Source organism: Oncorhynchus tshawytscha, linkage group LG04, assembly GCF_018296145.1.
Source record: "Oncorhynchus tshawytscha isolate Ot180627B linkage group LG04, Otsh_v2.0, whole genome shotgun sequence".
NCBI classification, from domain to species: domain Eukaryota; kingdom Metazoa; phylum Chordata; class Actinopteri; order Salmoniformes; family Salmonidae; genus Oncorhynchus; species Oncorhynchus tshawytscha.
The window spans coordinates 40,955,786-40,982,036 of NC_056432.1; the positions used below are offsets into that span (position 1 = coordinate 40,955,786).

At 42.2% G+C, this 26,251-nt stretch overlaps 1 protein-coding gene across 4 annotated transcripts in view; it reads left to right on the forward strand.

The window, feature by feature from the left end:
• LOC112248815 (F-box and leucine-rich repeat protein 17) overlaps window positions 1–26,251 on the forward strand; it is a 314,654-nt gene that overhangs the window by 88,137 nt on the left and 200,266 nt on the right. For all 4 annotated transcript variants that reach the window (XR_006083235.1, XM_042320746.1, XM_042320747.1 and 1 more), the window contains one exon: window positions 8,106–8,213. Coding sequence is in view for 3 of the 4 variants with exons in the window: in XM_042320746.1 (XP_042176680.1) it covers window positions 8,106–8,213 (108 nt within the window). In the remaining variant the exon portion in view is untranslated. The remainder of the gene's footprint in view (window positions 1–8,105; window positions 8,214–26,251) is intronic.

Below are 26,251 nucleotides of genomic sequence, written 5' to 3' on the forward strand. Positions count from 1 at the left end.
GGAAGGCTTGTCAACAGAACAATCCAATATAGAGGTTTAGCGAGGACTATACTTTGACATTGGGAAACTTCTATATGTGGTCTATTTATAAAAGTCAGACCTAGGATCAGTGAATCCTCTTCAACTCAACCCTCCGTGTTAACATGCGTTGGTTGGCGCAGGGTAAATAGCTTCGAGGGTCGGAAATATAATGCATTCAAACACGCAACGTGAATAATGCCAATTGGGACTGATCACTCCATAGTCCATGCGCCGACAATTTATAGCAGCCACCTGCTGATGCACACCTGAGCTTTTGTGCCAGAACACTCACCAGACAATCCACTGCACATCACAGTAGACTACAATGGAGAGGTGAGGGCTGGTCGTGGCCATTTTATGCAGTTGGATGGTAAAGATGTCATGGATTTCAATGGATGTCTATGCAGGGTAACTCCAGCACACCATTGATTGTGCTTCTCTCCAGTGTGGTGAAATGATAGCCTGCTTTGTGATAAGGGATACAATGGCTGGTTTTCCTCCAAAGTAGCGTTTGATATCCCTCTGTTTGACACTTTACAAAGCACTATTGATCCTCAGGGAATAGGCCTACAAGAACTGCTCATACTCATCTCTAAGCCATGATGAGTTTGTGTGTGTGTGTGTGTGTGTGTGTGTGTGTGTGTGTGTGTGCGTGCGCGCGCACGCTGTGTCTCTAACGAACACTCCCGCACACTTACAGTACACATGCACACACACACTCTCCTAGGAAATTAAGTGCTGAGGGCATCATGAGAATGACAGGCAATTTTTGCTTTGTGATTCACGCTCCACAGGGAATCATGGGATCAATCGCCGTAGCGATGATCGCCCATGCAGATTCTAGCTAACGCTGGTAGCATCAGGGTTGTTGACATTGATAGCGGGAGATGGGTGTGTGTGTGTGAGAGAATAGTCTATTGTCAGATCTCCCTCTGTGTGACTTTGTTCCCAGCTACAGTGTAAGAAGCTGTCTTTATGTCCAGAGTCAATGTTCCAAAGTGGACGGTAGTTGATCTCCAGTGTGTAAGAGGGAGAGATGGGGAAGCTATCTTATAGATTTTTTACATTTGGAAATTGACTAGGGTGTAAAGTTGAAATATTGATCTTGGGCTGAATTTCAACTTTTCTAGACAGTTGTGAAAGGCCTTCGTACTCCCAACCCTGCCTTCATTTTTGATATGATAGAAGGATCTACATTTTTATGCTGTATGATAAATTGATGTCGAGAAATAACTCCCACTGTTTTTTTTCTCAAACGAGGGTCTAGCTTACTTTTTCTGTTGTTACTCAGGTTTCACTGACACTAAAGTTCTTTATGGGTTCACTGGGATCCAGTTAAAGAAGTGCCCGTAGCAAACTGGGTGAGTCAAAGTGCTCAAAGCAAAGTTCGCTCCGCTCTGTTGCCTCTTCAGTGAACTGTTTGTGTTTGTTCCTGATGTGTGAAAGGTGTGACCTTTCTGTCAGACAGGGCCTGGGGTCCCCCTGGTCTGTTTACAACACAACACAACACCAGCCTTCCTTCTCCACCTGCTCTGCCGCCTCTTAAAGTTAGTTACCTTCGTGCACGGAGACTGACAAGAGAGACAGAGTGCAGAGAAGGGAAACAAAGAATCTTGAAACAGTAGAGAAATAACAGTCATGGAGAGGGAAAGAGAGGAAGAGGAGAAAGAGGGAAGTAAACACGGCCCTCGTGTTTACCCAAGGCCCTTGAACTCCACCAGCCCACAGTGGGGCATCGTGGATAGTCAAGTGGTCAGAGGATTAGTTGTGTCATCACGTACAGCTACCCACGTTGGCAGGTCACACACACACACACACACACACACACACACACACACACACACACACACACACACACACAGCCAACAACAGGGAAAGATTTCCTTGCTGGGTAGATGAGGGGTTGCTAGGTGGCCTGTCAGAGCACCCACACAGGGGACCCCGCCGTTTCTGAGAGAGACACACACAGACATGTTGTGACGTTTAGTGTGGTTCACACCTAGGCCTCCCTGAGAGGGGTTAGCAGAGCTCAAGTGGCAGTTGAAGTTTGAAACATTTGAACAGTAAACAAAGAGTTCTACCAGCGTTGTAAAGTTCAGTGTTGGGATGAAGTTGTGTTTGAGTGACGGGGGGCAATCCTCTAGACAGGCCAATGTCAGCAAATCAACTTCACAGTTCATCAGGAGCTGTGTGTGCTGGCTAAACTATGTTCATATATTCAACTAAATGTAGCCTATTGGGTTCCACAAGTGTTTACAAAAAAACTAAAATGCAATTTAAATCTATACTATAGGCTATGTGCGAATCATGTGGCATACTGTGTGTGTGTGTGTGTTGTATTACTGTATTGTAGATCGTTTATGTTGGACCTAGCTTGCATTGGCTCTATTTACTGACAATAGGGAAGTGTTCATTTACCTTTTCGCCACCTCAGTCTTTTCAAATCAATACTAAGTGTCCACGTGTGTTCTATTTTGTGTGTTTACTGCTTCTTTATGAAGCCATCATCACCACTATAAACAAGGAGATATCCATCCTGGGAGAGTGTTTGAGTTGAAATGATTTGCTCTGGACAAAATAGCTTTGATGAGAATCATCCCGCTTCAACATTCCGCTTCTGTGTCAGTTTACGAGCGTTTATCGGGAAGCCCTGAAGCTGCTTGGAGTGCCTTAATAAAACCCTCTTAATAAATGGACTGGTGTCGACCGGCTGGGTTTCAATTGGTTCGACTGTAGCGGGTTTTCCGCTCTTGTTCCGTGGGTTTAGTTGGAGTTTCTGACAGGCAACGGTGGGAGAAGAGAAGCGGTCGCATTCTTTGACTTTTTAAAGGACGGACACATGCGCGCACGACCGGATTCGGTGTGTGTGCATGTGGATAATGCTGGAGCACCTGTTCAATACTTCATGAGGCTCCGTGTGAGCTGCCATCGACAGGTTTTTAAATACCCACTTTAGACTAGAAGTCTGCTACCCCAGCATTTTCTCAACGACACCCCCTGCAGATGGCTAAATGGCAACCTCCTTCCCAAACCTAGCTCAGGGACCAAAACTGAACCCTTCAGACTCTGAATGAGACCATTAAAAACCAGATCCCCTCCGAAAAGGCTTTCAGACCTCTGTGAGCTAGGCACTCCTCTTTTCATCTTTTTAAATCAAGACCCGAGCGAGAGTCTGAGGAATGAGTGAAGGGTGCAGAGATACTGTTTCCTAGTGTTTTGCACGCACACACCACTTCAATGGACGGTACAGTTCGTCTGAAACCGTGCCCATCCTGCCCTGTAACGCTGTGCTGGGATAGGATTCTCCTCTCTCTGTCTCCCCTCTCACCTGTTATGAGTTAACACGCACACACAGGTCTGATGGACAGTTTGAATATGGCCAGTCCATGATTTGTTTGCCTTGGTCCAGACGGCAGTCATTTAGGAATCATGTCAGTATGTTGGTTTTGATTCTGTTGGTACTCAAACTGAAAATGTTTTCCTGATGGTCTATTGGCAGAGTGAAGGTTTGCTTTCTGGCCAACCTGCTTCATATGCCAGCTGTTCAAATCATGTCCCGGCTGGATGCAGAGTACTTTCCTATCGAAAAATACAGAAAAAGTCTTGGGGTGCATCTCAATAGTCTAAACTGATCACCTCTTCCTCATCTGCACCGATCTGAAAACGCACAGTTGGAAAAACCTCTATTTTTCTCTCGCTCTCGGTCTCATTCTCTCTCATTCCGCATATGGAGCACAGAACTATATTATTATATTTATATATTTGATTATATTCTATTTCAAATGGATTGCAACGTACACTACATTACCAAAGTATGTGGATAGCTGCTTGTCGAACATCTCATTCCAAGATCATTGGCATTAATATGGAGTTGGTCCCCCCCTTTGCTGCTAAAACAGCCTCCACTCTTCTGGGAAGGCTTTCCACTAGACTTTGGAACATTGCTGAGGGGGACTTTGCTGTGGGCGCTCCAATTCAGCCACAGGCATTCGTGAGATCGGGCACTGATATTGGGCGATTAGACCTGGCTCGCGGTCTGCGTTCCAATTCACCCCAAAGGTGTTTGATGGGGTTGAGGTCAGGGCTCTGTGCAGGCCAGTCAAGTTTTTCCACCCCGATCTCGACAAACCATTTCTGTATGGACCTCGCTTTGTGCACAGGGGCATTGTCATGCTGGAACAGGAAATGGCCTTCCACAAACTGTTGCCAAAAAGTTAGAAGCACAGAATTGTCTAAAATTTCGTTGTATGTTGTAGCGTTATGATTTCCCTTCACTGGAACTAAGGGGCCTAGTCCGAACCATGAAAAACAGACCCAGACCATTATTCCTCATCCACCAAACTTTACAGTTGGCACTATGCACTGGGGAAGGTAGCGTTCCCCTCGCATTTGCCAAATCCCAGATTCGTCCATCGGACTACCAGATGGTGAAGTGTGATTCATCACTCCAGAAAACGCTTTTTCCACTGCTCCGGAGTCCAATGGCGGCGAGCTTTACGCCACTACATCCAGCCGACACTTGGCATTGCGCATGGTGATTCTAGGCTTGTTTGCGGCTGCGCAACTATTGAAACCCATTTCATGAAGCTCCCAAGGAACAGTTCTTGTGCTGACGTTGCTTCCAGAGGCCTTGTTAGTGGGTGTTGCAACGGAGGACAGGCGATTTTTAAGCACGGCCCCATTTTTTTTTTAGCTCGTGTGGCCTACCACTTTACGGCTGACCTGTTGGTGCTCCTAGACATTTCCACTTCACAATAACAGCACTTATAGTTGACCGGGGCAGCTCTAGCAGGGCAGAAATTTGACCAACTGACTTGTTGGAAAGGTGGCATCCTGTGATGGTCACTGAACTCTTCAGTAAGGCCATTCTACTGCCATTGTTTCTCTATGGAGATTGCGTGGCGGTGTGCTCAATTTGATACACCTGTCAGCAACTGTTTTGGCTGAAATAGCCAAATCCACTAATTTGAAGGGGTGTCCACATACATTTTGTGTATATATAGTGTATCACTGGCCAACTCCGACTTCCGTTCAGATCATTGCTTTGGAATGGATTTCTGTGAGCTGTTTGTCCTTTTCATCTGTGGGAGCGTTTCTATTAAAAAAAAACAATTTAAAAATAGATGAGATATGAATATAGCTTTTACATTTGGCTTCATTTGAGGACTTTGTTGAGGCAAGACAATCATGTGTAGCTAACTTCAGTCTGAGCAGGAATAATGGATGGTCTGCTGGCTGAGCAAAGCAGAGACTGATGAGCCTCCTCTCTGTTCCTCCTCCTCTCTGTCTCTCGCTCTCCTTGGTGTTCCATCTTCCTCTCTCTCGCCCTGATAACCTTTAAGATAACAAAAAGACGACAGAGAAAAATGGGATGAAGGTATGGAAAATGCGACCCGAGTCTTTGGCCTAAGGACCGGAGTGAAAGAGAGGGGGAGGAGAGAGGAGAAATATGTTTTTCTCGCTTTCTCTAATTAAGACGGATTTAGACCTGGGAACTAGGTGAGGGGACACGCTAGCCAGTCAATGTTGTTTCTGGATAGAGAGCCAGACAGACTAGGATCAAGCAGACAGGACAGTCTGAGGTGGTCCCCCTTTGACATAGCTGCATCGCATGATGTTTAAGAGACGTCAGAATCAGACTGATTTAACATGGGAGAGTCTCTGATCAGCAGTTGTTCAACACAGAGGTCAATAGCAGTATGTGTGTCTGTGCGACTGTTTGCTTTGATCATATCGCATGTGATTAGAAAGAGTCTTGCTTTGAAACGGGCGGCAGGTAGCCTAGCGGTTCAGATACGCAAGCCAGGGAAAAAACACATTTTGCGCGTACTGTGTGCAATAATAAAACATTTTTAAATGGCGTGTTTATTTCTAAGAGAAAAGGGTGTGTTTTGAAAGGTTTCAGTGTTTGTGTGCGTTTGCAAAATTGTGTGTGTGTGTGTGTCACCGGTTTCACTGATGAGGTTCTCTCAGACCGTAATCTTCATTTGCTTCCCACCTACAGCCGTTTAAACTGCTGTTGACCCCGGAGTAGTAAAGACGACCAGTGTTCCTGCAAGGCCACCTTCCGGATCATGTTCAGTAGGGCGAAAACATTTATTCAAACCTACTGAAACGGGGAGGTTTTGTTTTTCCAAGATTTTACAACCCAGCTGGTAACGGCACGCTGGACAAATGACCGATTTCGCATTCAGATCTGACACTAAGGCTGTTTGCCAGGCTCAGTGGCCAGTCCAAACCCCGTCTCATCTGGGACAGTGGAAATGATGTGCATATTCTTTTATCTTTCATTATGAACATGATTCATGGGGGGGGCATCACAATAGTCTCTGAGATGATGCATCTTTTCAGTGTGAACACAGTGGGGAAGCTGGGAACGTGTATGTGTGTTGACTTTGTGTGTGCGTGTGTAGTCTTTTGTAGAAGAGTATACCAGAACCCCATGGGTTCCTCCTCTCACGTTTCCCCTCCTCGTAATGCTCTCTCATAAACATCAAAGCAGCTCGTTGATTTATATGGAAAACATCCCGTTTCAAAGGGCATGTCTGGCTTTATTAAATGAACAAGGATATTGGTATTTTGTGTTATTAGCAATGTCAGCACTATATGTAATCTGAGAAGCGCTCAACCAGGGCTAAACCCCAAAACACACACACACACACATGTTTGTTTTACTATCTTTCTGGGGACCAAACAATTGATTCCCATTCAAAATCCCATTTTTCTTAACCTTAACCACAAAACCTAATCCTAATTCTAACCTTAACCCTAAACCTGACCCCTAAAATAGCATTTTCTCTTGTGGGGACTGGCAAGGACTTCTGGTCCCTACAAGGATAGTAAGAACCAAACACTCACGTTGTTTCCATGGCACTTCTCTAGCTCAGCCTTTGCTGTATACTTTAGTTTGTCTTGCAACCTAGTGTGGGATAATATGGATCTGGAGGTCTGCAGTCCCGCGCCTCCGCCTCCCATCTTCTTTCTTCGGTCTCTGTGGAGTTCATGCAGGACCTACTGGAGCGATACGGTTTCTCTTCCTAGCCTCCCTTTTATCCCCCGTTTCACCCTAGTGTTCTCTCCTTTCATCTTTATATTGACCAAAATGTTGTGTGCTTTGGGGTTTAAATGAGAGAGGAACAGGGAGAGTCGACCAGCCAACTGAATACTGTGAGCTGTTTTTTTGTCGTTTGTTTTCTTTGTGTGTTCTCAGTTTGATATCAGTGGAGAAACGGACAGTAATCTCTCTTTCTCTCTCTCTCTCACTCTTCTTGCCCCCCTCCACTCTGTGTTTGATATATATTAGCATGCAACTTCATAAAATGCCCAACGTTTACCCGTGTGTGCAGGTGAATGAATGCAAGCTATCATTCCCATCTTTCAGAGAGCAGATACACCCCTGCTTAAGCAAAGTGGGAAAAAAATGCTCTAATTTTCATCAATGCCGCTCTCTGAAGAATTTGTGTGGAATCCATATTGATATCGTGAGAGGGACCGGGACAATGTTCTCCCTGCGTATTGATCATCAATCCATAACGAGCTGTTTGCGTTTCCTCCCTCGGTGGAGAATGGAGACGGACTAACCCATCACAGCTCTACGTCCCGGACCAACTGCCTGTCCCAGTCCTTCAACCGCTACCCCTTTTTTAAAACTTTTTATTCCCCCCCTTCGTTCCCTCTCCTCTCTCTTCCAGCAAATCAAGTCAACTTCAAAGGAAAGGAGAGGCATTGAATGTTGACACCGCGATAGGGAGAGTGCAGTGACAGAATATCTGATGGGCATTAAATGTAGAATGGAGCTAATCACACACAAAAGACCAGGACACCAGGTTTTGACCTCCAAATTAATTATTAAAAAAAGAAAATGTATGTTTCTGTTGAAAAAAGCAGAGAGAGAAATACTTACTAGATACAGTACTAACTATTTGTGTCAGACTTCTAGGCACACCGATATTAGTGTTGTCAGACACACAGCTGGTGCGCGAGGGTAACTCCAAATGCTTCCAAATGTTTTGGTCGACTTTCTCTTTGAAAAAGCTCCAACACGTTGAAATGTTAACCATTCCCCTCCCTCTCTCCTCTGTCAGGTGACTGATAAGTCGGTGAGGGCGTTTGCGGAGCACTGTCCTGAGCTGCAGTTTGTGGGCTTCATGGGCTGTTCTGTGACATCACTGGGAGTCATCCATCTTACTGGGGTGAGTAGGCTTCATAAAATGGCCAACGTTTACCTGTGCGTGCGGGTGAATGAATGCAAGCTACGGTGTCAAGCAGGTTGTGAACACCTGGTTAAATTAAGGTGGAATAAGTACATACATTAGCTGAATGCCAAGGAAAGTAAGTACTCTGTAGAAGCAGTTTTTATATTCACAAATGAAAGTTATTATTGAGGTATGCAACTTTCCTGAAATACGCTTTAACTACAGGTCTGAGTGTTTTTGTAACTTTCAAAGTAAACTTTAAATCTCCTGAAAGTGTAATGAGACGAATCCTAATACAACACCCTGCTGTTTCACTATTACCATGCTAATGAGAAGGGCTTCGTGGTTAAAGATATCACACACACACACACACACAGTCACACAGAATGTCAATTATCAGGTAATCCTGTGTTTTTTTGTGTTTTCTGTTTCAGTACTGCTATTTCCCCTTTTCCACCTGTAATGAATTGATCTTTGCCTGTGTGCACGTTGGTGTGTGTGCCTCCTCAAATGCAATTACACTTGTGTTAATGAGAGGAGAAGCCTGATGCTCTGCCTCATTATTAGATTAAACAGCAGATTAATTTATTTTTCACGGTCTGGCCGATCAACCGAGCTGTTTGCTTTGACCTTGGGCACGCCGCTTCAGAGAAATATAATGATGCTAACAATTCATTATCATATTAGCATACCTGCAGGTAATTGGGGGAAGTGAACCCACGCTAGATAAGTGAAAGTTATCCCTGTGTGTTCATGGAGGTTACTGTTCATTAGAACATGAGGTAATTGTGTAAAACCAAGAGAAGACTTAGTTCCATGGCATATGTTCAGTGTGTGTTTCTGCGTTTGACACCTTACTCTTCAGTTTCCTGGTCTCACACCAGCACCATAGTAACCCTCTCTCTCTCTCTCTCCCCGTCCACCCTCTCGTTTTCTCTCGGACTAACCAGAGGTGGTAATTATCAGCGTTTCGACTTGGATTCCTCGCCTCATTCAGTCTCGGTCAGCAGCCATTGGAAATATTCTTCCGTTTTGAAATCGTTGCATTTCTGATTACTCCCGAGGACATCTGCCATCGCTCCGTCTCTCCCCTCTCTCCTCTCCTGGCTCATTTTGTCTATTGTCACGCTCGCTCATATCAGTGACGTTCTTCCAAACACTCCTGAGTTATCAGGAAAAATCCATTACTTTTATTAACTTCTCTTGTATTGGTTACTATTAATTTACCTTTGCTAGACTTTGTAACCACTTCTGAGAAACGACATTGCGAGCGGGATTCAATTAAAGTTGTATTTTTATCAAGTGAGCTGCCATTTCAAGTAGCTCACCACCAGGGTGTAGAATAAAATAGAATGTTTTGTAGCAGTAATTAAATTGTAGGCAATTGAATAAAATATGCTTAAATTGTATCCATTTTAGGGCCATGGGAACTAATAGTTTTTTTGTGATATACAACCACACAACAGAATATCTATCACACAACAAAGGGACACATCTTAATCACCGAAGGCTTGTGGCAGTATTAATGGTTATGTTGACGTTGGTTGTCACATCCCAAGGCATGGTAATGGATACGGGATCAGGTTGTGTGCGTTCGTGCGTCTTTGCCGGTGGCCTCACTCGTCTCGTTTTACTTCTCTGGTCTGCTTGTTGGATCCTTCACCAGATTAATGTTTTCCTTCATTTGTCTGTGTGCGTTAACCTCCCAGATGAATCGTTCCTCTTTTTCGGGTCGAGGGGTCTCGCTTGAGTAAGGTCAAAGGTCAGACCACAGAGGTGGGACCGGAATGAATGAGGTCTAAGTGTGCGGTTGGACCAACCCAGCTGGAGTTTGACCTTTTTTTGTTTGTTTTCATGACTGTGTGTAAAGTGTCTGTGCGTGCATGCCCATGTGAGTATTAACAACAGTATCGGAGTTAAACATGGTGAAAAATGACAGTGTGAGATTTCCTTTACTCGTCTCTCTCGCTCTCTCTCTCTCTCTCTCTCTCTCTCTCTCTCTCTCTCTCTCTCTCTCTCTCTCTGACCCCTAGTAGCCTAGCCTGCGATCCGCTTCACGCTTCCTTTGCAAGCCGAACTGAGACTCAGCTGAGGCCATCCCCTCCCCACATCTAACAGTTTCATTATCAAAGTAGTGAGGGGAGAAAACACCCTGACAGACGTCCATTACACTGACCCCTCCAACCCTGTATATGGAGCTAATGGTACATCAACACATCCCTCTCTGTCTGTCAAACGCACGGCGCTCATTTGGAAGTCATTAACTCAAGGTCGTCCATATCAAACTCCGTAAGAGTGTTGTTCAGGGCCAGAAAGCCTTCACTCCCCTGCCTTAGATGTCTCAGTGATGGGGCTCCACTTTTCCACAATGCCCTCATACATCACATCAGTCTCACATCAGCCTCCCCAGCGCTGCAGAATGTGGAGTGTGGAATGCCTTTGTGTGTGTGAGACTTCTCAGGAGAGTGGCGGCCAGAGACCAAACAGAACGGGCTGTTTCTAGAATGTCAGAAAGGAGCCATGTTGGAAACGGCAATGGATGTGTCCTTTTTTTATTTGACATTGTGTCTCTGGTGTTAATTTGAGACTTGAAAGACGAGTTATTTTAAAATGAGTTGGCCCGTCAAATAACATTTACGCTGAGAAAGGGCTGGTGAGGAGGAGATTTTACGGTTCTCTCGTCAGGGCTCAGTTCAGAGAAGGGAATTGACTCCCATTCAACTCATGAGTTGAAATTAAAATTGAATTGGCCACACCCCACAGGATATAGAATTTGAATTTAAGTGGCAGGAGTAGAATTGAATTCGGTGCAGTTCAAATAAATTCCACTCAGTCATCGAATATGAGTTTCATTTGAAACATACAGCTCACACTTCCAGATACCAAATAATACATAACTTTTCCCTGGAAACAATGTTCATAAACTCTTTTAACCTTAGTGCTTATATTTCCACCATCCATTTCATTTGTTTGGGTGAACTTGTGGGTTAAACTAATGCATGCTGGAAAATGTAGTATTTCTGCCATTTTGATGAATGAAATGTAATGACTTAGAATATTTGCCTACAAGTTTTTTCATTTCGTTCATTTTAAGAGTGTCCTGAAAATCAGCTGCTTCAACAATATTTTATACGCATGTATATAACGACATGTTTTGTGTACAAGATATATATTTGTATAGACTACACCTAATATAGCATAGAAGAGGCATTTGAATTTCTCTGAATTTAATTACTTTTCCTTTCATTTAAATTCAAATTGCAATTCTGTGTCCTGTATACTACTTTAATTCAAGAATTGAACTGAAATTTGAGGTATTCTTCATTTAATTCTGAATTGAGCCCAACCCTGATTCTGGTATTTACCAAGAGATTATCTGATAACAATGGACAAATTTTGACGCTTACTTTAAGTAGCATTATAATCATTTATTTTTCACATTTTAAACATTATTTATGTGTGTGTGTGTGTGTTTAGAGAGGGAAACAGAGGCAGAAAAATAGTGATAGTGATGCACAGAAAGAGGCAGGCAGGTAGGCAGGCAGGTAGGCAGGCACATGCACCCCATGTAGGACTCACCTTCTCTGGGGTTGGTGGAAGCCTCTGGTCCCTTATCTCCTCTCCCTGACTGGAACAGACAAATACATAATCACAGTGTGCCCTCTGAGCCCTGCGAGCCAACCCCTCACTCCGAGATAAGACCAGAACACACACAGGTCTGGGGGAGAGGAGAGGAGAGGAGGGACGGGTGGGGAGAAGACTGAAGGGAGACAGGGGATGAAGGGGTGTGGAATTATAGAGTAATAATCATTTTATTCACAGCCATCGGGTGGAGAAGGGAGAAATGGAGGATGTATAATTTTGGTGGTGCTTCAAGAATAATAATCCTTTCCTTTTTGGATAAGACTTCCAACCTGGGGACCGACAAAAGACGGGGGTGTACAGAGTGAGGGGGTGTGTGTGTGTGTGTGTGTGTGTGTGGGGGGGGTGCTGCTAAGTTAAGGGTTAAATAGCTTTTCCATATCTTCTGTGGCCTTCGAATCAGATGGGAATAAGCTCTGCCCAGCACTAAGACTGACAGACTTGTATTCTATAGCCTGGAGGTGTGTGTGTGTGTGTGTGTGTGTGTGTGTGTGTGTGTGTGTGTGTGTGTGTGTGTGTGTGTGTGAGAGAGAGAGAGATGGTGGAGGTATTGTGTGGTATGTGGGTGCAGGGGTTGTGTGTTTGGGGTGGTTGTTTATTTCTTAATAAGTGTGTGTGTGCATCTGTGGTGTACAGAATGAGACCTCTCTCTATGGTGTTATGTGTCTGTATCTTCTGGGTGTCAGTGGGGTCAGACTCTTTGTAACTGAGTGATGTCACGTCCTGGTAAAGCCCTGGTCATTTGGCTTAGTGCACTGGAAAGGAACTGACCCTCTCTCTCTCTCTGTCTGTGTGTGCGTGTGTGTGGTATTTCCATGTCTCACCTCTTCCTATCAGCTATTTACAGATCATTAGGCATATCAATGACCTAGAATTTAGCCTCTCTCTCCGGACCTGTACAGGCCGTCGGTCGCTACATGAAATAAAATATAAAATATAATGGTTCAGACTAATTAAACTACTGGTACAACTAGCTGGCTCCACTAGGGCCCAGTGGTTGCGAGAGCATGTGCTGTGTTTGCAAAAAGTAGAATTATGGCAAGATAAATAACTAAACAGATAAATATATGGCCTAGGTTTTATTTTTGTTCTCCACTGGTTACCGTTATCGCAACAGGTCACACATTTTGCTGCGATGATTTTGCACACTGCGGTATTTTCACCTGACGGATACAGGAGCGTGTCTATATTTGATGTTTTCAAATGATTTTGGGGTCCTTGTAATCGGAGGGAAATATTTGCCAGGAGATTAGGAAGTGAAGCTCAGTTTCCAGCTCATCTTGTGGGCAGTGGACACACAAACCTGTCTTCTCTCGAGAGCCAGGTCTGGCTTTGGCGGCCTCTTTCCATGTTAAGGCTATGCTGACTGAGTCTGTACATTTGTCCATTTTTTCTCAGCTTTCTTTCAATCACAGTGGTCAGAGTCTGCCACTGTGTGTTTAGGGCCAAATAGCATTTACATTTACTTTGAGATTTTGTAATGCTTTCCCAATAGGTAAGATCTTTTTTTTTTGGTTGGTTGGTTGGGTCCGAGTGCTGTCCTGAGGCTTTGTTGGGTTAGTAGTGATTTGTGAACTTGCTTTCAAGACTCGCTGGATGAGGGGACTTTTCTCTGTTAATCTCTTTGCATTTCAGGGCTTTGTAGTGGTAGGAGTAGGGGTTGCTTGTTTTTAAGTGGTTAGAATTTGATGGCTTGTTTTTTGATATTAATTAGTAATGGATATTGGCCTAATTCTGCCCTGCATGCCCTATTTGGGGCTTTTCTCTGTACTCTAGGTATGCTTTTGCAGAATTCTGCATTGAAGCATTTAAGTTTGATGTTTGTAATAAAACATTTTTAAAAAGCATTGAAATCTTGATTGGCTAGTGGACCCCATACTTCATATCCATATAGGGCAATTGCTTTAATTGTACATTTGAATATGTTGAGCCAGGTCTAATTGAATTTGACTTTTGATTGGGTAAAAAGCCATTTAAAAAAAAAAAGTGTTATTGTCATTGGTTTTGCTCTTTTTCCCCCCCAGTATCTCTACTTGCACATCATCTGCACATCTATCACTTCAGTGTTAATGCTAAATTGTAATTATTTTCGCCTCTATGGCCTATTTATTGCCTTACCTTCCTACTCTTCTACATTTGCACACACTGTACATAAATTGAAAAATCTTTATTTTCTTTTGTGTTATTGACTGCACCTTTGTTTATGTGTAACTCTGTGTTGTTGTTTTTGTCGCACTGCTTTGCTTTATCTTGGCCAGGTCACAGTTGTAAATTAGAACCTGTTCTCAACTAGCCTACCTGGTTAAATAAAAGTGAAATCAAAAATACAAAAATAAATCAAAAATTTTAAAAAGGTGCATATTCAATACATGTACCACAATCCAGACCATACTAATATAATTATCTATTTGTAGTTGTACTTGACAAAATAAAAATAAATAATAAAAATGGAAAAGAGGACAAGACAGTATTGTCAGCAATAGTTATAATAGAGTAGTATCACTGAGTAACAGACAGACAGGACAGTAATGTAAAAAGGAGAAGAAAATCGAGATAAAAGCTGGGGGGGCGGCTTGGTTCACTCTAGTTGGGTGTCAGAAAAAGGGTATTCTCTATAGGTACCCATTTTATAAATACATGTTTCACCCTGAAGTCTTAAAGAATGGGTTATCCTTTCCATTTCATAAATCTCTTTAGATTTTGGACAACCGCTGGGGTTGAAGCCAATTTGTAACAAATAAATACTTTTCCTGCCAATGATACCAGCAGATATAACACCTCATACAGCGGTCTTACAATCCTGTGGGATTTCTGCTTCAAACACTTGGCAGAGGTCCCTGTACACCAAGTCCCAGAAGTTGCTCAACTTTGGACAGGACCAGAATATATTCTTGTTCTCCACACTGCCTCCAGTGGTCACTGGCGGCGGTGATTCCGGGCTTTTTAACGTAACGTTTGGGGGTTCTGAAAAACTTTGAAGTCACTTTCCGCATAAATTCTCTCCAAGAGTTAAAATTTGTCACTATGAGTACCTCAGTACATAATGCCACCCATTCTTGGTCTGAGAGAACCTTCTCTATTTCTATCTCTTATTTACTTTTCAAATACAAAGAGTCACAATCATCAGTTGAAACAAGGTTCTGGTACAAAAGGAAGATATTGTTGGTGACAGGTTCTTGATTTGAATTCCTCGTCAGGAACAGTTCTGGTGTTTTGGGGTGCTGGATGATAGCCCAGTCTTTATGCTTCTCTAGAAAGTGTCTGATTTTGTAAGAATGTATACACATCTCTCCTAGGTAGTAGGCTTGGGTGGTATACCGGGGGTATTTGGAAATAGCCACAGGGTGGTTTTTCGATACCGTTGAAACTATTTCTTTGACGTTTTTCAATACATTTTAATATTTGTAGCCATTTAAGGCAATACCTGCAGTCAACTTGTGCAGTGCGTTAGGAGACAAAGAAGATTGCGTTCTTATTTCGCCTGTCACATTATTTTACATTACGAAGCCTACTTAGTTCCCCAGCGCAGTTGAGCCAGTCACCTGTTTGTTTGTAAATAGCGCAACAGGAAAAGCGGGAGCAGACGAATACAGCTGTGTATCGACAGGAGTCATGTTTTATATTGAAAGTCAAGTGTTTTTTGTTGTTGTTGCTTCAATAGAGTAATCAGGGACTTCACCGAAAATACATGAGTGCAACACATTCGACATAAGCTTCATTTTCATTGGATGTCAACAGAAGTGCGACGTGTGGTTGCCCGCCAAATAACAAGTAAATGAGCTTACAATGAAACGGCAAGGTCTTTTTTTTCAAAAACGATGCATGGCCATCATATTATTAATGTTTAGGCTTATCATAGAAAGAATGTAGCCAGCTGATAGAATGCCTGTTTGTGAAATCTCATCCGAGTTTAGAAGTGCAACTGAAGCTGAACTGAAAAATGAGTCTGATGCCAAGCAGAAATTACAATAAGAAGCATTTGAGATCTGTTTTTAGAAAACATAGCAAGATATCTCGTGTGTTTTATCTTTTTTTTTCAACCGCGTGAAAAAGCACAAAATTATGCGTTAACATGGCCCCTAGTTTACTTGCCATCTAAGTAAGTGTCTAAATTATTAAGGGCATCATATTGTGTTAGCTTTCTGCCGTGTTTGAGAAGGCAAAGCCCTTTGGGTGAGTTATTTGTACTGCTGCCACTGCTGTCTTGATTTAATTGCGTTTTTTCTCCTCCCCGTTCTCGGCCTGTTTGCTCCTCCCCCTCTTCTCCTAGCAGCACAGACAGGCCTGTTGCCTTAGCAACTCCAGACTCCGCACAGACACAGTGTATAGACATGCTGCTGGAGAGCCAGTACTGTGTGCATCAAAACGTTGTTCATTTGCACAATGTCTCTCGTTCATATTTGCTTGTAGATGTCCAAATTCACCAAAAATGGCATTTGGTATCGCCTACATATATATGCATAACTTCAGCTAGATTGCCTGTCTTTGCAATTTGTTTATTTTTGTTTGTGCTCGTTAGCGTATTTAGCTAGCAGCCTCCATGCAAATGCGCTATTCTGGTAATAGGAGCCCAATGGGTTGTTTTTTTTGGCGGCCCCTGGTGTACTGAACTGGTAATACCCTAAATCCCGGGGTGAGAGGAGGACGGTATGACGAAATGAAACTCGGGATACCGCCCAACCCTACTAGGTAGGCCAAACTCACCCTGTTTGCTGCTGGAATGACTTTGTGTCTCCATGGAAAAGTTGGTGTATGAAAGACAGATTAAATCCAGATCACTCTTTTATAACCTGAGTCAGAGATGGTACAATGTTTTGAGACTGACGGGTGTATGGATATTTTCTGAACCACTCTCCAAATCTTAATTTTGAACTGAGACCAGGTGCTTAGTTCCTGTTCTCTGATATTGGAATTGGAAAATAGAAGAGCTGCCGGGGTATTGAAGTACACAAGGACTTCTCAATGTTGAGCCATTGAGACCCACTGTCATCAACAAGCCAGGTAGTCAATGGTTTAAGTTGAGCTGCCCAGTGGTAATACTCAAGGTTGGGCACAACTAGGCCACCTGACTGTTTAGAGAGTTGCAGTGTTTTTAATCACAATTGTGGGTGTTTTTATAAAACGTGCGATCAATCAATTCAGTAGGTCAAAAGTAGAGGTAGTTATAGGGATAGGTAGCATCTGAAATGGGTGTACTGTAGTAATCTTGCCAGGATGTTAATTTGGACTGATTTTACTCCCTACTAGATAGAGGGGCAGAATGTTCCATCTGTCCATATCTGCTCTAATTCTATTGATACAATACATTTTAGTGTAATTTGCTTCATACAAATGATCTAGTCGAGCAGGTATGGTAATTCATAAATATCTTCTACTACAATTTGGCCATTTTAAATGACAGCAAGGCCATTGCTTGCTGTGAAATATCGCCTCCTATTTTCATGGCCTCTTTGTCAACATTTACTTTGTACCCTGAGTAATGACCAAACTATTTAATAATCTACATGGGATGGATGCCTGTGGCTAAGATAAATAGAGGAGAATGTCATCTGCATATAGGGAAATCGTATGCTCCTCTCCACCAATCTTAATACCTTTTTTAATATCCTCTTCATCCCTTATCATTTGGACTAAAGGTTCAATACAGTTATCAAACAGTAGGGGGCTCAATCCGTAACCTTGTATTGTCCCTCTCTCCAGAATAAAATAATTGGATATAGCACTGTTTGCATGAACTGAGGCTTTTGGATTTGAATAAAGTATTCTTATCCACAGGGATGCAAACTAGTCATCTTTCGGGGAAATTCAACGTTTTGAATCCAAAATAGGTGACCTACGTGATTGGTGTAGATCCGATAAGAAAAGTTTGGATGACTACTGGCTGTATGCGAATGAGTGATATGCGTATTAGCAATACTGGCTGTATCCAAGGCTCGGCCAATCGTTCACATAACAACAGAATGCAGCACGCGACAGAAGAGAGAGGAGACGACCAATTTGCTAGTTTTACAGCATCAGCGCGGGAGAGTGGAAAGGCAGTTTGTAATTTAATTTACAGGGTGGGAAGGGGATGAAGCGTACTTCATGAGCTGTAACCGAAAAACAACTGGCATTTAGAAAGTTTGAGGTGAGGGAGAAAGTGTGGTGGACCAAGTATTGTTCGCATTGTTAAGTATCTTGCTAGCTGGTTCAAATGATCTGTTAGCTAGCCAGAGAAATCATGGGCATTAGCCAATTTCATTGATCAAATTGAGTTTATGGGGTGAAAATTGGCTGGCTAATAAAGTCAGACCGATAACATTACAACGTCAGATGAGCTAACGTTAATAATCTAACCAATTCGCTACGACTCCTTGCCGTTCCTCAAGTTATAATGCGTTAGCTGCTTACTGGACCCTGGCAATCTGTGTGAAATGTTAGTTTGTTCGTTAGCTAACTATAACTAGTTATCTGTGCACTAATGTTTTCCCTCTACAGTATGTGGTTCATTTTCTGAATGAGAGAATTAGGTGAAAATGAGGCGTTGCTTGTTAAAACAAGTGGATTCAGGGATGAAGTGGAGCTGGGCCTGGCTTAAACTGGATGCCACCATAGAGGTGAAACGAACACCACACACTTTCCCTCTTTCTCAATACAGTGGATAAAAAGGGGTATGCCAGGTGTACTCTCTGCCTGAAAGAGGTCAATTATGCCAACATGCTCTGCTGGCACATTATAGAACAGATGTCCACAGGCAGAAAGTGTACAATCTAATAATGTGCAGTGTAGCCCAAAGATATTGCTTTTGTTGTGTTGAACTTGACAGTAACACGTGTGTGAGTGTGGGGGAGATTATTACATTTTTTTTAAATTCAGTGAACGTTATTTTTCGCCCACATGTAGACTTGTGCACTTGATGTCTATAGTGGGCACTATAATAGAGAAAAAATAGAATGCCTGTTTGTTTCATTCTATTTCTACCTGAAGATGTTTTTTCCCAAGTGCAATATTTAGGTGTGTGTGTGTGTGTGGTCACAAGCGTTCTATTATAAAGGCTGTCATGGCTCACTGCAATATTAGTGTATTGTTCTTTCTCATTTGCAGTAAAGTCTAGGTAACAAATGGCATTGGATTGCTTTCTTTACATTTTTTAGCTGCGAGTTAGGTTCACATTAACCACTTTTTATTTTTCACACAGAGACTGATCATGGAGATCATATTCTTTGTTGTTTAATTAGTTAACCTGCATTTCCCCCTAGCAGGGATTTTTTTTGCATGTTTCAGTGCAAAAAAAAAAGCACCTTTTTGGACCCTCACCAGTTTGCATCCCTGTATCCAACTTAGAAACATTGGCCCGAAACCGAACTTGATCAACGTCTGGGCTAGAAACTCGCAGGAAACCCGGTCAAAGGCCTTTTCTGCATCCAGAGAGAGGACCACAGCTTCCTCTCCTACTCCCCCCGGGAGTGTGCCATGATGTTGAGAAGCCTGTGGATATTATTTCCTGAGTACCTCCCCGTTATGAACCCTGTTTGTTCCGGATGTATGATCGTGCTGACAAATCGCTTCAGTCTGTGACGGTATGCTTGTTGCAGTAGTCTGCAGTAGTCTGCAGTAGTCACAATTCAGCAGCGAAATAGGTCTATAAGATCCACATTCTGTAGGGTTTTTCACTTCCTTGTGGATAACAGTAATTAATGGGGGTAGCATTATATGATATGTGCGTCTATCAAGATATATTTCAAAGATTTTACTGAGTTACAGCTCATATAAGGAAATCAGTCATTTGAAATACATTAATTAGGCCCTAATCTATGGCTTTCACATGACTGGGAATTACAGATATGCATCTGTTGGTCACAGATACCTTAAAAAAAAATGTAGGGGCGTGGATCGGAAAACCAGTCTGTATGTGGTGTGACCACCATTTGCCTCATGCAATGCGGCACGTCTCTTTCGCATAGAGTTGATCAGACTGTTGATTGTGGCCTGTGGAATGTTGTCCCACTCCTCTTCAATTGCTGTGCGACCATCATACACGTCGATCCAGAGCATCCCAAACATGCTCAACGTGTGACATGTCTGGTGAGTATGCAGGCTATGAAAGAACTGGGACATTTTCAGCTTCCATGAATTGTGTACAGATCCTTGTGACATGGGGCCATGCATTATCATGCTGAAGCATGAGGTGATGGTGGCTGATGAATAGCATGACAATGGGCCTCGCCACTGTCTGTGCATTCAAATTGCAATTGATAAAATGCAATTGTGTTCGCTGTCCGTAGCTTATGCCTGCCCATAACCTCACCTACACCATGGGGCACTCAGTTCACAACGTTGACATCAGCAAATTGCTCGCCCACACGACACCATACACGCGGTCTTCAGTTCTGAGGCTGGTTGGACGTACTGCCAAATTCTATAAAACGGTTTGGAGGCAGCTTATGGTAGAGAAATGAACATTTAATTTTCTGGCAACAACTCTGGTGGACATTCATGCAGTCAGCATGCCAATTGCACGCTCCCTCAACTTGAGACATCCGTGGCATTGTGTTGTGACAAAAATGCACATTTTAGTGGCCTTTTATTGTCCCCAGCACAAGGTGCACCTGTGTAATGATCATACTGTTTAATCAGCTTCTTGAAATGCCACACCTGTCAGGATGGATTATCTTGGCAAATGAAACATGGGACCAACTCTTTACATGTTGCATATACATTTTTGTTCAGTGTAATAGTATAGGAGAGACTTTCAGCAAATTTCTTGTAGAATTCATTTGCAAAGGACTCAGTGTTTTGATTTATCATCACTTGCTTAATTTCAATTTCTGTGATCGGCGTGTCCATTTCTTTCTTCTTCCTCTGAAATAGTAGGTAATTTAACACTCTGAAGGAAGCCCATAATCTCCTACACATTTTTGCACTTAGTTTTTTTTTTTACAACGTATTTTACACAAGTCTGCAAATGCAAATGCATGCAAATATGGCTGGGTTTTGTTAGAAAAGTATCATTACTGCTAGGTTTTATTTTCTTTATAGTAGATGCAGCCATTTCCACTTTCGTAATATTTCTTAGATTACATCATTTTCCAGAAAACAGCTTTTTAAGTTCCACTCTTGCCACTTCCATCTCCTTTAAGATGATCTGGGATTGCTGCTGCTTATGCTGCCACTGTAATTCACATTTTTTATTTTCAAGCGTGACTACAGGCATCACTTACTTTCATATTTTTTTTTTTTTTACAGACGCAAAGTAAATTATACGCCCTCTCAGGTACACTTTGGCACACTCCCAGAGAGTAACAGGCGACATGTCAGGCAAAGCTTTGATTTCAAGCTGTTGCTTTGTCTCTGATTCAACAAATACCTTAAATTCTATATCATTCAGTAATCCAGTGTTAAACGCCATCTTTTAGACATTCTATTATTTCTTATTGGAGACTCACTGGCCGATGGTCGGACAGTGATGGGTAGTATGTCGCACTTAGTTACTCTTTGAAAAAGAAAAGTGTTGTGTGGGTTAGAATAAAAAGTAGGATGCACATGGTGCCAGATGTCCACCAATCCAGCCTTAACGCAGCTATTCTTAAGTGCTTTACTCATTTTGGAGAGAACGTTGGTTGCAGGAAGCTTGTCTAGATTTGTTTATCACGCAATTAAAAATCACCTCCGATTATAAGCACCCCCAGGTGCCTTATTCAGAATTAAATTAAATATATTTTTTGACGAACTGTAGGTTATTATCAGTGGGTGCATAAACATGAAGTAAGGAGGCATCTGTCCCCCCGTTAATCAAAATACATCTTTCTTCAGTATCTTGAAGTTGAGGAGAAAATTGAACCATCCTCTGTATTAGAATGGCCACCCCCACGATCTACAAAGTTTCCAGTATTCTATACCAGATAAATGTTTTTTTTTTTTTGTAGAAAGGCTACTTGCTATTGTTTCAACTGCCTTTTGTATTTTCCAGTCTCGGGAATTCTTTTAGATTTCCAGTCATGTGAAAGCCATAGATTAGGGCCTAATTAATGTATTTCAAATGACTGATTTCAGTAAAACCTTTGAAATCTATCTTGATAGACGCATATATCATCATATAATGCTACCCCCATTAATTACTGTTATCCACAAGGAAGTGAAAAACCCTACAGAATGCGGATCTTAGACCTATTTCTCTTTTGATCTTCACAAGAAAGACTTGAGCTTTGGGGTAAAAATGTATCTCCACTCTTAAAGGGGTTATGAGTCCATTTCAAGTCTCAAGGATATAGCCTACACTTAAATTGAATAATTTTAAGATGGCCAATTGGAATTTTTCAGAACTGTGTTTAATTAGCCATGGTTACCACAGTATTTTTGTCCCCTCAATTCCTGTTCAGTGATGTGGAAATCTAGTGATTTTTTAAATGAAAGATTCATATTTCTGCAATTTGTCTTATGCCTTGGTGAGGTTGTAAATACGGTTTTAAAATGGATTAATCCATACTCTCTCCATTTTGTGTCTCCAATTATTATATTTTTTGTTTGTTGAGTGTTTCCCAATGGTCCAAGAAAGAATTTACATTTATGGACTCCTCAATTAGGCACAGTTGTTTTCGGGTATGTTCAATCTTTTTATACTGATGGTTTTCTTATGTGTAACAACTCCATAGGTGGAGTGTGTTACATACGTGGTAGTCAGACAATGCAATTCACTTCTTAAACATAGCAAATGCTCCAAGTCAAACACTGGCCATAAATACTGGAGAAGATAGTATTTTACCCCAGAGCAAAGAGAGCTTCAAACCTTAATCATATTGGGGTTCTGGTCCAACAATTGCGACAGAGCTTCAGCATGTTTTGCTCTCCTGTGTGAATGCCACTGCATAGCCTATGTGCTGCTGCAGTCCTAATTGCAGCTAGGTGTGCAGCTGCAGTCAATTAAGTCTCTGTGGAGAGCTGCCACACCTTGTAACAAGTCAGTTAGCCACCAGATGGGGACAAAAGCGGGCCTGTCCCATCCTTACACCCCATGGGTGCTCACAAATGTGACCCACCACCTGGATTGTGGTACTATGTTGAAGGATTTGAAATTGTGTTTTTTCCATTGGATCAAATCTGACTTTTAGTGCAGGTTATGTTGTACTTCACATAACCATTTCTGGTAAACACACTATATCAAATATAATCTATGTTTCTTTGTCACATGCACAGGATACAGAAGGTGTAAACGGTACAGTGAAATGGTTACTAAGCATAGTAGCAATATCAAAAACAGAAAGTATACAGAAAAATATTTTATGCTTTAAATAATTATTAGAGGACGCTTACCCCGGCACACTTGTATAAATTGATGGGCCATGTGAAGAAATGCCATAATAAAATGTATTTATAAAGCCCTTCTGACATCAGCTGTACAGAAACCCAGCTTAAAACCCCAAACAGCAAGCAATGCAGGTGTAGAAGCACGGTGGCTAGGAAAAACTCCCTAGAAAGGGAAAAACCTAGGAAGAAACCTAGAGATGAACCAGGCTATGAGGGGTGGCCAGTCCTCTTCTGGCTGTGCCGGGTTGATATAACAGAACATGGCCAAGATGTTCAAATGTTCATAGATGACCAGCAGGGTCAAATAATAATAATCACAGTGGTTGTCGAGGGTCCAACAGGTCAGCACCTCCGGAGTAAATGTCAGTTGGCTTTTCATAGCCCATCACCACCCCCAGCCACATCTAGCTTAGTGGATGGGTCACTATTAAGGTTGCAAAGGGTCGGAAATTTTCCATGGGAAGTTAAGCCTGGGAATTTTGCTTAAATTAATCAAAACAGTTAGCTTATAACTGAACCTTTTTTTGTGGGATACACATAAGGCAATTCTAGGTCTTGTGGCATATTTTGACGAAACTATCCCCAATTCAATGGAATTGCAACCATTTGCATGCACAGTGCATTCTTCCATCACATGTGCAGTGCACTCTTCCATCACATGTACAGCTGATTCTCAAGATCTTGCACACTAATGAGATGCTATTGAGCCCACACTACTACACTGTCTGAGCCTAGGACTACATGCTTTCTGGTAAGTTTTGATTACAATACTGGGTGGGGTGAATATACTTTGACATACATTATTTTTTGTCAACTAGTAAATAGTAGCCTACAGCAAAGTGTGTTTAAATCATTTCTAATGTTAACAATTTCTGCTAGTTAGTTTTTGCTACCATGTGGGTTTTAGCTTGCTTGAGCCTGCTAACTGAGTGTTAATTCACCTGTTTCCATACATGTTTCATTTAAAAAAAAAAGATCTTACAAAGGAGTTGTATATGGGTTTTTTTTACTCATTTTTTCCCTAATCTTTACAGGAAAATGCAACGGGCACTATCTGATGTGTGGAGACATTTCACTGCAGCTAATGTAGAAGGAAAAGCTGTGTACATTTGCAAATACTGTGCCAAATCATACACAAAGAATGCAACCAAGATACAGAACCATCTGGCCAAGTGCATAAAGTTCCCTCAGCGCTCACAACAAGCAACCTCTGACAAAAGTCCCTCTACTTCTATTCGAGGTGAAAATTATGAATCAGACATCTTATCGATAGCAACAGCTCATGGTCCTCTTGAAATCAGAAGTTTTTTTGATTTCATCAGATAAATGCTGATGAATGTCTTGCTCAAGCTGTGTATGCAACTGGTTCACCTCTGATGCTCACAGGCAATGTGTATTGAAGAGAATTATGAAGAGAATTCTTTAGTGTGTGCAAATGTAGTAAGATTAGGGAGGTAAGGCAATTAATAGGCCATAGTGGCGAAATAATTACAATTTAGCAATTAAACACTGGAGTGATAAATGAGCAGAAGATGAATGTGCAAGTAGAGATAATGGGGTGCAAAGGAGCAACAAATAAATAACAATATGGGTATGAGGTAGTTGGGTGGGCTATTTACAGATGGGCTGTGTACAGGTGCAATGATCGGTAATCTGCTCTGACAGCTGATGCTTAAAGTTAGTGAGGGAGATATGACTCCAGCTACAGTAATTGAAAGCTGCTTGGTCTAAAGTGAAGGAGTCCTACCCTCACATCACACCCATTGGCTGTGCTACTAATGCATTGAATCTGCTCCTCAAGGACATCATGGCACTGAAAACAATGGATACACTACAAGAGAGCCAAGGAAATGGTTAGGTATGTGAAGGGTCATCAAGATATAGCAGCAATCTACCTCACCAATCATAGTGAGAAGAATAAGAGCACCATGTTGAAGTTGCCCAGCAACACCCGTTGGGGTGGTGTTGTCACCATGTTTGACAGTCTCCTGGAGGGGAAGGAGTCTCTCCTAGAAATGGCAATCACAATCTGCCGATATGGACAGCCCCATCAAGAGGATCCTCCTGAATGATATATTTTGAGAGAGAGTGCTAAGCAGCCTGAAACCTATTGCAGTAGCCATTACACAGATTGAGGGAGACAATGCCATCCTGTCTGATGTTCAGTCTCTGCTTGAAAATGTAAGAGAAGAAATCTGAGAAACTGCAGTTCTGAAATGCATCAAAAAGCGTGAAGACTTCTGCCTGAAAACCATACACCACGCCGCTGCGTACATGTTGTGTGTATGCTGGCAAGAGCATCCTGTCTGTTGCAGAGATCAACAAGGTCTATGGTGTCATCACTACCGTGTCTCGCCACCATGGCCTGGATGAGGGCAATGTTCTTGGCAGTCTGGCGAAGTACTTCCAAGCAAGGGCTTTGGGATGGAGATGCAATATGGCAGTCGTGCCAACATATCTCATCAGCCACCTGGTGGAAAGGACTTTGGATTTGATGTTCTTTCTGCTGTTGCCTCCATCGTCCACCAAATCCCACCAGCATCAGCCACCTCAGAGCGCAACTAGTCCTTGTTTGGGAACACACACACCAAAGCAAGCAACAGGCTGACTAATACAAGGGTTGAAAAATTGGTGGCCAAATAGGGACATGTGAGGCTTTTTCAGCCTGACAACGAGCCATCTTCAAAATGTTGGAAAGTGACAGTGAAGATGAGGCTTCAGAGTCTGATGTTCATGGAAGCCTGAGAGGAAGACAACCAAAGCTTTAGTTTCTAGACTATCATTTTATGTTGAAAATGTTTTTGGGAGATGCAGTGGATCATTGGGGATCATTCAATATTCCCTTCTGTTTTTCAGTGAAATCATCCCATGTGAAGAGTCAACTCATTTAATTAATGTTCAATTCATAACTAAATTGTTTTTTTATTTCTATTGGAAAGATTTAATAATTTGCAATTATGTCTACTTATGATAAGTTGAAAGGTTTCTGTTTCTGTCTCCAAATGATATGGTAAATATGTCCAATTCAAAAACATCTACATTTAAATGGTATTAATATTAATTTGCATATATTCCCATTAATAACCATATATTCCCTTTTATTTCCACTG